At 44.0% G+C, this 14465-nt stretch overlaps 1 protein-coding gene across 1 annotated transcript in view; it reads right to left on the reverse strand.

The window, feature by feature from the left end:
* Positions 1–754: 754 nt before the first annotated feature.
* Positions 755–14465, reverse strand: part of LOC117315834 — a 36321-nt gene continuing 22610 nt past the window's right edge. The window contains exons 3-7 of the mRNA XM_033870237.1: positions 13737–13954; positions 12466–12577; positions 9994–10114; positions 3661–3776; positions 755–1106 (exon numbers count right to left, since the gene is read on the reverse strand). Of these exons, the coding sequence (XP_033726128.1) occupies positions 1071–1106; positions 3661–3776; positions 9994–10114; positions 12466–12577; positions 13737–13954 (603 nt within the window). The 3' untranslated portion in view covers positions 755–1070. The remainder of the gene's footprint in view (positions 1107–3660; positions 3777–9993; positions 10115–12465; positions 12578–13736; positions 13955–14465) is intronic.

Raw genomic sequence — 14465 nt, forward strand, 5'->3', positions numbered from 1 at the left:
TCTAAAAATCCAAAACACACAATTTGAAGACCAAGGGGAACTTATTCTGATACATTGAAATCTGGGAAAAAGTGATGACAAACATCAGATGTAAAAAATTCAACATGGTCATCTATCAGCAACTTTATTGATCCGTCTCAAAATTTGATATGAAAAACAAGGTACATCAGAGGAACAATGCCTGAAGATTCTTACTCTTTAAAAGTCAAAAGCCAAACGGTTGTCCCTCGGCCATTTTGTTTTCCGATCAATCTCAAATTCAAACCCATGTAATTTGGAACAGATCCTTTCGAGACTTTTCAGGAAATAGAGATAATACAAATTGTTTACAGACAGACAACAGCAACGTGCGTTTTGAACAGTGATGTTGAGTTGACATGGTGTATTAGTCTGATAGCTTGCAAATTCTGCTTAAAATTCAGAAAGGTGAAATTCTGCAAATTGACAGATAAGATAATTTAAAATTAAAGTGAAAGAAAATCTTTCCATAATTTTTTTACAAATACTGAAGTTAACATTTTAAGAGGTTTTAGAACTGAGAGAGGAAGATGAAAGATAATTATTAGTACATGGGTTACTAATGGCAGATATCTGTAGTGTAAAAAGACTTGATGCTAGGCTGTTACACACTGTTACAAACAATACTGTATCTATATGACAAAGTGAGAAAATTGATTGATAAAAATATGGTACAGAGCAGTGTGTCGTTGGCCATCCACAACATTAGGTAATTAATTAATGTCAATGTCCATCCACAACATCAGGTAATTAATTAATGTCAATGTCCATCCACAACATCAGGTAATTAATTAGTGTTGATGTCCATCCACAACATCAGGTAATTAATTAGTGTCGATGTCCATCCACAACACTAGGTAATTAATTAGTGTTGATGTCCATCCACAACATCAGGTAATTAATTAGTATACTGTATAGAGAGTAATATATTAAAAGTATAGTAGACTTCACAAACCATACAACATGTTAGAGTATCATAATGACTCACTATAATTAGACAGTGATTGACAGACTAGATATAATAAATAATTGACATCCTAATAAAAGTGTCGTCAGAGGGTTCGTCTACACACGGGGCAAGTTCCAGACTGTAAAACAAAGAAAAAAATATTATTTTTAACTAGAACACTGACACGTCAGAAAGGGCCCCGCTATGTGTCTGACCCTTCAGGGTAAATGTAATAATTATTGTCAGTGTTTTTCCTGCCTATATAACTGGGTGCGCCAAACGACCCCATTCTCAATGCGTTTTAGCCTGATGTTTTCCCAAAATCAACTCGAAAATTCCAAATAACATTTGTATGACGACTTTTCACAATCAATGAAAAAATTCCCAGTTTCGTTTTTAGGAATACACTGTGCACTGTAAAAATACCCAGGAAAAACACTGATTGTAATATACTGACATGAAACTATTAGATATACATGTATGTTTTTGATTAACCTTTGCTATTGTTTCATTAATGTTAGCATTAATAGGGCCACTGACAATACTGCTTATTATTATTGTATGGAAAAGCTAGCTAAAAGAATTCTACAAGCATTTAACTTTTCAAATTTGTTTCAAATCTAATATCAAGGAGCACACAAACTGATATAAACTCAATGCAGTTATTCTAATAATGTAAACTTGAGAGGGTTTTCTGAAAAACAAAACATACCAAATGTGAAGAAAAGGGGAGAAAAAAAGTATTTTTTTAAAATATTTTAATAATGTCCTTTTTTTGTCATTTGAGGTATAAGAAATCCAAACCAGTACTTTTTTCACCTTTTTTTGTTTTAAAACTTTTTATATTTAGACCCAATCAACTTCAAAATTTGGTCGCTTGACACCAACTTACCTTCATAATGTCATAACAAAATCTTTAATACCATTTAAAAAATGTCAAACCGACCTGAACATATGACCCATTGACTTTGAACTTTGGTCAGTTGATATCTTGTTTGATTGTGACCAACTTTGCATAAGTCATAAATTATGCTAATGGAAGACTGTAATAGTATTGTATATGTATGTGTGTATTGTGGTTTTATGTCAATATGTAAAATGTTACATCATCGAAAATCGGCTTCCCTCAATACCTGTATGTACCAATTTTCGCCGCAATCATTTTTGATCAGAAGCCTCTGTTTCATTCCCATGACAACACAGGTTTTGGAAAGGTGAACCATTGTTCCCTCAAAACCCCTATATACCAATTCTCTCACCAAAATCGAACAATAACTAAATTTTGACCAATCAGAAACCTCCATTTGTTACCATGGCAACAGACGGTTTCGTAAGTGGTACCATTGTGTTTGGCTTCCCTAAATACCACTATGTACCAATTTTCACCGAAATCGAACAATATCGAAATTTCAACCAATCAGAAACCTCCATTTGTTACCATGGTAACAGACGGTTTCATAAGTGGTACCATTGTGTTTGGCTTCCCTAAATACCACTATGTACCAATTTTCACCGAAATCGAACAATATCGAAATTTCAACCAATCAGAAACCTCCATTTGTTACCATGGCAACAGACGATTTTGTAAGTGGTACCATTAATATTGTGTTTGGCTTCCCTAAATACCACTATGTACCAATTTTCACCGAAATCCTCCAACTCTTGTCAATAATTTGGCGCAAAAGAAAAAAACGGACAGACGGACAGACAGACGGACAGACAGACAACCTGATTACTATAGGGCACCGCATCTTTGATGTGGGGCCCTAATAAACAATTCTGCAATCTGCTATAACTAATGTTTCAAATTTATATAAAAGCATATCAAAAACAAGATCATTCATTGATAAGAAATGTCAAAATTGTTTTGACTGCTAAAATCCAAAAGGGTCGATTACCTGGCATTTTGAAGCCGACCCAGGATGACCTTGACCGTTGACCTTTGAACTTGTGACCTTGAACTATGAGTTTGATCATTTTGTCAGTTAACTCTTGGTTTATTTCTTGACAACTTTGCATAATCGAATAGTGAACAGTTAAAAACAACAAAGATCCAGTATTTTCATGTTAATGTTAAAATCCAATATGGCCGCCTAACAGCCATTTTGAATTCGATTTGCATGAAATACTACACATCTGATCTAGGATGCATGAGGAATCATCAGTTCCAATTTGATACAAATCCTTCATCTCCTTCAATCATTTTTGTGCAGAAGAAAAAAAACGGACAGACGGACGGACAGACAGACGGACGGACAACCTAATTACTATAGGGCACCCGCATCTCTCGATGCGGGGCCCTAATTATCAACTGTATACATGTTTAAGGTTCTACATTAGACAGGTCTGTTTTATATAGAGCAGAATCCTGTGTGTAGCATTGCAGTTGAATTATTTTCTGACATATGTTATTAGTTAATTTTCTGTTCTCAAACATTGTTAAAAACAATCTGTGAATAGTATGAAGTGATTAACATTGATTTTGGTAAATAACTTAATCCAATCACACAGACACTTATATACTGTTGGTACATCACACATCATCTCACATTGGTTAAACTATGTCCCTAAGTTCAAATGACAAAAATATTGGAAAGGAACAGACAAATACAATGAAAAATTTACATTTCATATATAGGATAGACCAATGGAAGATTCTATTAAGAAATGCAGATCACAAGGAGTTGTCTTACCTTGATCAACCAGGCCTGTATACACAGCTGATGAAAGAGGTGTTGGCAGGGGAGACAACTCAGTACTTCTTTCTCTTCACATACACATAGACAGATAGGACAAGATAGACTGATGGCTGGAAACAAAGGACATCAGGAATTCTCAAAATTAATGGAATATCAAAATAAAATAAATATTAAAATTAAATTAATATTTACAGCAGGCCTATTATAAGTGTAAGAGTTTGGTCAGCAGGAGGCCTGTCAAGTGGGAGAGATTGGTCAGCAGGAGGCCTGTCAAGTGGGAGAGTTTGGTCAGCAGGAGGCCTGTCAAGTGGGAGAGATTGGTCAGCAGGAGGCCTGTCAAGTGGGAGAGTTTGGTCAGCAGGAGGCCTGTCAAGTGGGAGAGTTTGGTCAGCAGGAGGCCTGTCAAGTGAGAGAGATTGGTCAGCAGGAGGCCTGTCAAGTGGGAGAGTTTGGTCAGCAGGAGGCCTGGGAGTACTTGCCAGGGCCAGCAAAACTTATTCATAGGTTTAGATATCCCTGTCATACACCAATTTTGGATGGACTTTCTCACAAAGTTAAATTGACAAACTATACGTTGTTGCGATTCCTATTCATTGTGCCATCATCAATACTTGCACCAAAGTTGATGACATCATATAAGTAGTTGGTGACTGTGGTAACGCCTCATAAAATGATGATGCTGACCTACTGTGAGTGGCAACAGAGCACTTGTCTTTTTCTACCCTGTGTGAGATCGATTCATCACATTTTAAAAGGAGGCACACGGGGAAGAGTGAGGGACATACCGAGAGAAGAGCGAACCCCCAAACCGAAGAGAGAGAGAGACCCGAAAAAAACCCCGCAAACCGAGAGAGGAGAACCGCAAACGAGAGATCGAGACCCCGCAAACCGAGAGAGCGAGACCCCGCAAACGAGAGAGCGAGACCCGCAAAGAGAGAGCGAGACCCGCAAACGAGAGAGCGAGACCCCGCAAAGCGAGAGAGCGAGACCCCGCAAACCGAGAAAGCGAGACCCCGCAAACGAGAGAGCGAAAGCAAACCAAGGAGAAACCGGAGAAGCGAGACCCCCAAAGCGAGAGAGCCAGAACCCCGCAAAACGGGAGAGCGAGACCCGCAAACGAGAGAGCGAGACCCCAAACCGAGAGAGCGAGACCCCAAACCGAGAGAGCGAGACCCCGCAAACCGAGAGAGCGAGACCGCCAGACCGAGAGAGCGAGACCCCAAACCGAGAAGCGAACCCGCAAGCGAGAGAACCCAAAACCGAGAGAGCGAGACCCGCAAACCGAGAAGCGAGACCCCCCAAACCGAGATAGCGAGACCCCCAAACCAGAGAAAGAGACCCCCAAACCGAGAGAGCGAGACCCCTAAGAAACACCGAAAGAAAGAGACCCGCAACCGAGAGAGCGAGACCCCGCAAACGAGAGAGCGAGACCCGAAAAAAGAGAGAGGGAAAAAAAAGGAGAAAAAAAAAAAAAAAAACAAAACCCAAACAACCCCAAAAAAAAAGGGGCCCCAAAAAAAAAGCAAAAAAAAAAGGGAAAAAACCCCAAAAAAAGGGGCGAGAAAAAGAAAAAAAAGGAGAAAAAAAAAAAAAGAGAAGAAAAAAAAAAAAAGAAAAAAAAAGAAAAAAAAAAGAGGGGAAAAAAGAAAAAGAGAGAGGAAAAAAAAAAAGAAGAAAGAAAAAAAAAAAAGGGAACCAAAAAAAAGGGGAAAAACCAAAAAAGAAAAAAAAAAAAAACAAAAGACGAAAAAAAAAAAAAGAAGGGGAAAAAAAAAAAATAAAAAAAAAAAAGAAAGGGAAAAAAAAAAAGAAAACCCGAAAAAAGAAAGGGGAAAAAGAAAAAAAAAAAAAGAAAAAAACAAAAAAAAAGGAAAAAAAAAAACACGCAAAGCGAGAGGAGCGAGACCCCGCAAAACCGAGAGACGCGGACCCCCGCAAAGCGAGAGAGCGAGGACCCCGCAACACCTATATAGCTAGACCCCGCTACAGGGGCGAGAGAGTCGAGACCCCGCAAACCGAGTAGGGAGAACCCGCTACAACCGAGAGAGCAGAGACCGCATAACCGAGAATCGAAGACCCCGCCAACCAGAGGATGCGAGAATCTCAAACCGAGAAGCGAGGACCCCTCAACCTAATATAGCGAGACCTCTCAAACCTATAACTATAACCTCAAACCTATATATCGTAACCCCTCAAACCTATAGATCCGTCCCCCTCACACACCTAGGAGAGCTAGACCCCGCAAAACGTAGAGAGTCTATAAACCGCACATCCGAGAGAGCGATGACCCCCGCAAACCGATATAGAGAGATACCCAGCAAAGCAGAGAGCGGGCGAGACCCCGCAAAGCTGAGAGAGCGAGACCCCTCATAGCATAGAAGCGAGACCCCGCAAAACGATAACAGCGATGACCCCAAACCGAGAGAGCCGTAGATCCCTCAGACCGAGAGAGCGATACCCCGCAAACCGAGATAGCGAGACCCCGGGAACCGAGAGAGCGAGACCCCGCAAACCGTAGAGAGCGACACCCGCAAAGCGAGATAGCGCGACCCCGCAAACCGAGAGAGCGAGACCCCGCACACCGAGAGAGCGAGACCCCTGCAAACCGAGAGAGCGAGACCCGCAAACCGAGAGAGAGAGACCCCGCACACCGAGAGAGCGAGACCCCGCAAACCGAGAGAGCGAGAACCCGCAAAACCGAGAGAGCGAGACCCCGCAAACCGAGAGAGCGAGACCGCGCAAACCGAGACAGAGAGACCCCGCACACCGAGAGAGCCAGACCCCCAAACCGAGAGAGCCAGACCCCCAAACCGAGAGAGCCAGACCCACCAAACCGAGAGAGCGAGACCCCGCAAACGAGAGAGCGAGACACCGCAAACCGATAGAGGAGACCCCGCACACCGAGAGAGATCCAGACCCCCCAAACCGAGATAGCCAGACCCCCAAACCGAGATTAGCGATACCCCTCAAATCGATATATCGATACACCCCTCAAACCGATATATCGATACCCTCAAAACCTTATATATCTATACCCCTCACACCTATATATCTATACCCCCCAAATCTATATATCTATACCCCCCCAAACCTATATATCTATACCCCCCAAATCTATATATCTATAACCCTCACACCTATATATCTATACCCCTCAAACCTATATACAGTGTATGAAATTATATATGAGAATTCCTTAGACAGTATGTCTACAGAAAATTCAAATCCCATAGCCCAAGTCATTTTTCGATAGACCAATTTTTTAAACATTGTTGAAAGTAGGCTCATAACTGTCACCCAAATGCTTGCATCATCCAGTAATAACACACTGTTATGGGTAAAATAAACTCTATTGTAAGCTCTGATTTCATATGATCATTTGTCAGAAAATAATGGAATGTTGTTTTCATGAATTGTAATGTATGTCAGGGCTCAAACTTTTCATAGCCAATGGGGTCAACACTTTGAAATTTTACATAGACCGACCAGGTTTTCTATAGCCTCGGACCATCGGACCACCTTTACTTTCGAACACTGTATATATCCGTCCCCTCAAACCTATATATCTATACCCCCTCAAACCCTTGAGAGCTCGTAGAACCCTTCACACACTAGAGAGCGAGACCCCGGCTAAATCCGAGAGAGCGAGACCCCGCAAACACCACCGAGCGATGAGAGAGACCCCGCTAAACTCGAGATAGTCGATGACACCCGCAACACCCTGAGCCTAGTGATGAGCTACCCCGCAAAGGCGAGGGAGCGAGAACCCAGGCAAAGCTGATAAGGCTGAGACCCCGCAAATCGAGAGAGCGTAGACCCCGCAAACCCGTAGACAGGCGATACCCCGCAAACCGAGAGTAGCGATGAGCCCGTCCAGACCCGAGAGAGCGAGACCCCGGCAAACCCGATGAGAGCGAGACCCCGGCTGTAAACCGAGATAGGCGAGACCCGCAAACCGAGAGAGCGACCACCGCCGCATGATAGCGAGACGAGCGCTGACCCCGCTAAACCGAGAGAGGCGAGACCCCGCACACCGAGTAGAGCCGAAGACCCAGCTAAAACCGTGAGAGAGCGGAGGACCCCCCAAACCGCAGAGTATGAGAGAACCCCGCAAAGCGAGACGAGCGAGACCCACCGCAAACCGAGAGAGCGAGACCCCGCAAAGCGAGAGAGCGAGACCCCGCAAACCGAGAGAGCGAGACCCCGCACACCGAGAGAGCGAGACCCCGCAACAGAGAGAGCGAGACCCGCAAACCTGAGAGAGCGAGAACCCGCAAACCGGAGGAGCGAGACCCCGCAAACCGAGAGAGCAGACGCGGCAAACCGAGAGAGCTAGACCCCGCAAACCGAGATAGCGAGACCGCGCAAACCGAGAGAGCGAGAACCACGCACACCGAGAGAGCTAACCCCGCAACCGAGAGAGCCGGCCCCGCAAACCGAGAGAGCTAGACCCGCAAACCGAGAGAGCGGAACCCGCACACCAGAGAGCGAGACCCGCGCAAAACCGAGATAGAGATATACCCCTCAAAGCGAGAGAGCGAGACCCCTGCAAAGCGAGATATCGATACCCCGCAAAGCGAGAGAGCGAGTACCCTCAAACCGATACAGCGAGACCCCGCAAACGAGAGAGCGATAGCCCGCAGACCGAGAGAGCTATACCCCGTCAAACCGATCGATCGAGACCCCCGGGAACCGAGAGAGCGAGACCCCGCAAACCGAGAGAGCGACACCCCGCAAAGCGAGAGAGCGCGACCCCGCAAACCGAGAGAGCGAGACCCCGCACACCGAGAGAGCGCGACCCCGCAACCGAGCTAACGACCCCCAAACCAAAAAACCCCCAAAACCAAAAACCCCCCAAAAAACAAACCCCCAAAACCCAAATTTTTAAACCCCCAAACCAAAAAAACCCCCCCACCCAAAAACCCCAAACATAAATACCCCCAACCAAATTTAAACCCCCAAAAAAAACCCCCCAAACCAAACCAACCCCAACCAAACAACCCCCAAACCAAATCAACCCCAACCAACAAAACCCCCACACCAAACAACCCAAAAAAAAAACCCCCCAAACCTTAACAACCCCCACACCAAAAAACCCCCCAAAACCCCCGAGACAACCCCAAACCAAAACCCCGCACACCCAAAAACAACCCAAAAAAAAACAACCCCCCCACACCAAACAACCCCCAAATATTAAACAACCCCCAACAAAATACAACCCCTAAACCTATAACAACCCCCCAAAAAAACTAACCCCAAAACCAAACATACCCCAACCAAATTACCCCTCAACCAATATTTTCCCCCACACCAAGAGCGAGACCCCGTAAAAGAGAGAGAGCCATACCCCGCAAACCGAGAGAGCGAGACCCCCCAAACCGCGAGAGCGAGACCCCGCAAACCGAGAGTAGAGAGCCCGCACACCGAGAGAGCGAGACCCCGCAAACCGAGAGAGCGAGAGCCCGCCAAACCGAGAAGCGAGACCCCGCACACCGAGAGAGCGAGACCCGAAAAGAGAGAGATCCATACCCCGCAAACCGATGAGAGCGAGACCCCCCAAACCGCGATATCGATACCCCCTGCAAACCGAGAGAGAGAGACCCCGCACACCGAGAGAGCGAGACCCCTCAAACCTAGAGAGCGAGTACCCAGACACCGAGAGAGCGAGACCCCGCAAACCGAGAGAGCAACGACCCCGTCAAACCGATATAGCGAGACCCCCAACCGATATGAGCGAGACCCCGCAAACCGAGAGAGCGAGACCCGCAAAACCGAGAGAGCGAGACCCCGCAAACCGAGAGAGAGCGGAGACCCCGCACACCGAGAGAGCGAGACCCCCCCAACCGAGAGAGCGAGACCCCGCACACGAGAGAGCGAGACCCCGCACACCGAGAGAGCGAGACCCCGCAAAACCTAGAGAGCGAGACCCCGCACACCGAGATAGCGAGACCCCTCAAACCGAGTAGATCCAGGGCCCGCAACCTAGGATCTAGTACCCCTCACACCTATATATCGAGACCCCCAAGCTAGAGAGCTGAGTACCCCGCAAAGCGAGTAGATCTAGTGACCCCTGCACACCGATAAGCTATACCCTCAAATTGATATATCTATACCCCTCAAACCTATATATCTATACCCCTCACACCTATATATCTATACCCCTCAAACACATATATATCTATACCCCTCAAACCTATATATCTATACCCCCCAAACGTATATATGGTAGACATGCTAAGTTAGAAATCAATACCCCCCCCCAAACCTATATATGGTAGACATGCTAAATTACATGGAACGACATCAATAAACATTGTGAAGACATACCAAGATGTCCCTGGCTTACAGGCAGAGAGGGGAGTGTGTCGATCACAGACTGATCGGCTGGTGGAGGTGTGGCGTCCGATAGTAAGTCAGGATGGACTGCTAACATCTGCAGAATCACGTTCTGTTAAAATAAAATATGATAACTGATTGTTATTGATTCTGATGGCAGTTAGATAGTGAGGCTCCCAAGGAGTGTTATCAATTCTGATGGCATTAAGATAGTGAGGCTTCCAAGGAGTGTTATCAATTCTGATGGCATTAAGATAGTGAGGCTCCCAAGGAGTGTTATCAATTCTGATGGCATTAAGATAGTGAGGCTCCCAAGGAGTGTTATCGATTCTGATGGCATTAAGATAGTGAGGCTCCCAAGGAGTGTTATTGATTCTGATGGCATTAAGATAGTGAGGCTTCCAAGGAGTGTTATTGATTCTGATGGCATTAAGATTGTGAGGCGCCCAAGGAGTGTTATCAATTCTGATGGCATTAAGATAGTGAGGCGCCCAATGACTGTTATTAATTCTGATGGCATTAAGATAGTGAGGCTCCCAAGGAGTGTTATCAATTCTGATGGCATTAAGATAGTGAGGCTCCCGAGGAGTGTTATCAATTCTGATGGCATTAAGATAGTGAGGCTTCCAAGGAGTGTTATCAATTCTGATGGCATTAAGATAGTGAGGCTCCCAAGGGGTGTTATCAATTCTGATTGCATTAAAATAATGAGGCTCCCAAGGAGTGTTATCAATTCTGATGGCATTAAGATTGTGAGGCTCCCAAGGAGTGTTATTAATTCTGATGGCATTAAGATAGTGAGGCTCCCAAGGAATGTTATAAATTCTGATGGCATTAAGATAGTGAGGCTCCCAAGGAGTGTTATCGATTCTGATGGCATTAAGATAGTGAGGCTCCCAAGGAGTGTTATCAATTCTGATGGCATTAAAATAATGAGGCTCCCAAGGAGTGTTATCAATTCTGATGGCATTAAGATAGTGAGGCTCCCGAGGGGTGATATTGATTTTGGTGGCATTAAGATAGTGAGGCTCCCAAGGAGTGTTGTTAATTCTGATGGCATTAAGATAGTGAGGCTCCCAAGGAGTGTTATCGATTCTGATGGCATTAAGATAGTGAGGCTCCCAAGGAGTGTTATCAATTCTGATGGCATTAAGATAGTGAGGCTCCCAAGGAGTGCTATCGATTTTGATGGCATTAAGATAGTGAGGCTCCCAAGGAGTGTTATCGATTCTGATGGCATTAAGATAGTGAGGCTCCCAAGGAGTGTTATCGATTCTGATGGCATTAAGATAGTGAGGCTCCCAAGGAGTGTTATTGATTCTGATGGCATTAAGATAGTGAGGCTCCCAAGGAATGTTATCAATTCTGATGGCATTAAGATTGTGAGGCTCCCGAGGAGTGTTATTAATTCTGATGGCATTAAGATAGTGAGGCTTCCAATGAGTGTTATCAATTCTGATGGCATTAAGATAGTGAGGCTCCCAAGGAGTGTTATCAATTCTGATGGCATTAAGATAGTGAGGCTCCCTAGGAGTGTTATCAATTCTGATGGCATTAAGATAGTGAGGCTCCCAAGGAGTGCTATCGATTTTGATGGCATTAAGATAGTGAGGCTCCCAAGGAGTGTTATTGATTCTGATGGCATTAAGATAGTGAGGCTCCCAAGGAGTGTTATCAATTCTGATGGCATTAAGATAGTGAGGCTCCCGAGGAGTGTTATTAATTCTGATGGCATTAAGATAGTGAGGCTTCCAATGAGTGTTATCAATTCTGATGGCATTAAGATAGTGAGGCTCCCAAGGAGTGTTATCAATTCTGATGGCATTAAGATAGTGAGGCTCCCAAGGAGTGTTATCAATTCTGATGGCATTCAGATAGTGAGGCTCCCAAGGAGTGTTATCAATTCTGATGGCATTAAGATAGTGAGGCTCCCAAGGAGTGTTATCAATTCTGATGGCATTAAGATAGTGAGGCTCCCAAGGAGTGCTATCGATTTTGATGGCATTAAGATAGTGAGGCTCCCAAGGAGTGTTATCGATTCTGATGGCATTAAGATAGTGAGGCTCCCAAGGAGTGTTATCGATTCTGATGGCATTAAGATAGTGAGGCTCCTAAGGAGTGTTATTGATTCTGATGGCATTAAGATTATGAGGCTCCCAAGGAGTGTTATCAATTCTGATGGCATTAAGATAGTGAGGCTCCCAAGGAGTGTTATCAATTCTGATGGCATTAAGATAGTGAGGCTCCCAAGGAGTGTTCTGAAGTCTGACAACATTACGATTATCTTCATACTTGGGTGTTACTAAGGTGAAAATGGCAACAGAAGGCATTTTTTGGAGACTTGTGTTCATTATTAGAGTGATTGTGATGACAGGGAAGAAACTATGGTGCCGCTGGTCACGTATTACAGAGGGTCCCCTAGCAGAGATAATCCAGATATATATCCAGATGTACTCAACTTACCTCAAACATAAACTCCAGTTCATTACGTCGGCTGTTCATTATACTACTAAGGGGACTTAACTCTGCTATACTGATCCTGTAGAGACCTTCCTCCAACTCTCCATCTGGTAACCTGTACAAAATCATTTCTAGTTCAGACTGATTACAAACAGTACTACCATGTTTGATACCTATTCTCTGGATACAGATCGTAAAATTATCACATATCATAGTTTGCTGAAGAATATGAAGACATTTATCGACCTTTCACCGAAATAACTTTATATCTTAGAACCCATCATAGTAACCTTTCACCCTGGTAACCATTGACCCTGGTAACCTTACACGCCAGTAACCATACACCTGGTGACTTTACACCCTGGTAAACTGATAAACTGATAACCTTCCACACTGGTAACCTTCCACACCTGGTAACCTTCCACACCGGTAACCCTACACACTGGTAACCTTCCACACTGGTAACCTTCCACACTGGTAACCCTACACACTGGTAACCCTACACACTGGTAACCTTCCACACTGGTAACCTTCCACACTGGTAACCTTACACACTGGTAACCTTCCACACTGGTAACCTTCCACACTGGTAACCTTAAACCCTGGTAATCTCACACACCATAAACCATACACCTGGTGACTTTACACCCTGGTAAACTTATAAACTGGTAACCTTCCACACTGGTAACCTTCCACACTGGTAACCCTACACACTGGTAACCCTACACACTGGTAACCTTCCACACTGGTAACCTTCCACACTGGTAACCATCCACACTGGTAACCTTCCACACTGGTAACCTTACACACTGGTAACCTTCCACACTGGTAACCTTCCACACTGGTAACCTTAAACCCTGGTAATCTCACACACCATAAACCATACACCTGGTGACTTTACACCCTGGTAAACTTATAAACTGGTAACCTTCCACACTGGTAACCTTCCACACTGGTAACCCTACACACTGGTAACCCTACACACTGGTAACCATACACACTGGTAACCCTACACACTGGTAACCTTACACACTGGTAACCTTCCACACTGGTAACCTTCCACACTGGTAACCTTTCACACTGATAACCCTACACACTGGTAACCCTACACACTGGTAACCCTACACACTGGTAACCTTCCACACTGGTAACCTTCCACACTGGTAACCTTCCATACTGGTAACCTTATAAACTGGTAACCTTCCACACTGGTAACCTTACAATGTACATCCTGGTAATCTGAAACACTGATATGTTTTTCACCTTCAACTGACCTTTGATGACCTTGAGCCTCATCCTCAACCACAGATAGGTCACTGGTACTGGGATGAACGTGGCCTTGATCTTGACTTCTAAGGGTACTGTCATTTCTTGACCTCAGTTGAAGACAATGCTCACACTCGCATTCAAATTCATCATCGGCTTCACCGCTGTCCGAATCACTGTGTGTACTAAACAGACTGCGAACAGGAAGTTCCTCGCTCAGGTTACTCTATAATCAGAAATCTTATGCTACAGAATACATTGATTGTAATTTCACAATTATCATCATTACCAAATGCTACTCTGTAATACATTTGAAGTCCAGAACGTTAACAACGTTGGTTCAAATTAGTGGTATTGGCTAATTGTACGACAATGAAGTAATATGGTTTAACATTTTCACTTACAGTTTTGGGATCCCACAACAAATCTAAATTTAAATCTCAATCAATGTCAGTGAAAAGCTTCAAAATTTTCGAAATGAAAACATGCATATCAAGGTTAAATCTATAATTGTATAATAGTGTCGTTATGTATATCAAGATCTATAATTGTATAAGAGTGTCGTTATGTATATCAAGATCTATAATTGTATAAGAGTGTTGTTATGTATATCAAGGTTAAATCTATAATTGTATAAGCGTGTCGTTATGTATATCAAGGTTAAATCTATTATAATTGTATAAGAGTGTCGTTATGTATATCAAGATCTATAATTGTATAAGCGTGTCGTTATGTAT

This window comes from Pecten maximus, chromosome 17 (assembly GCF_902652985.1).
Source record: "Pecten maximus chromosome 17, xPecMax1.1, whole genome shotgun sequence".
Taxonomy (NCBI): domain Eukaryota; kingdom Metazoa; phylum Mollusca; class Bivalvia; order Pectinida; family Pectinidae; genus Pecten; species Pecten maximus.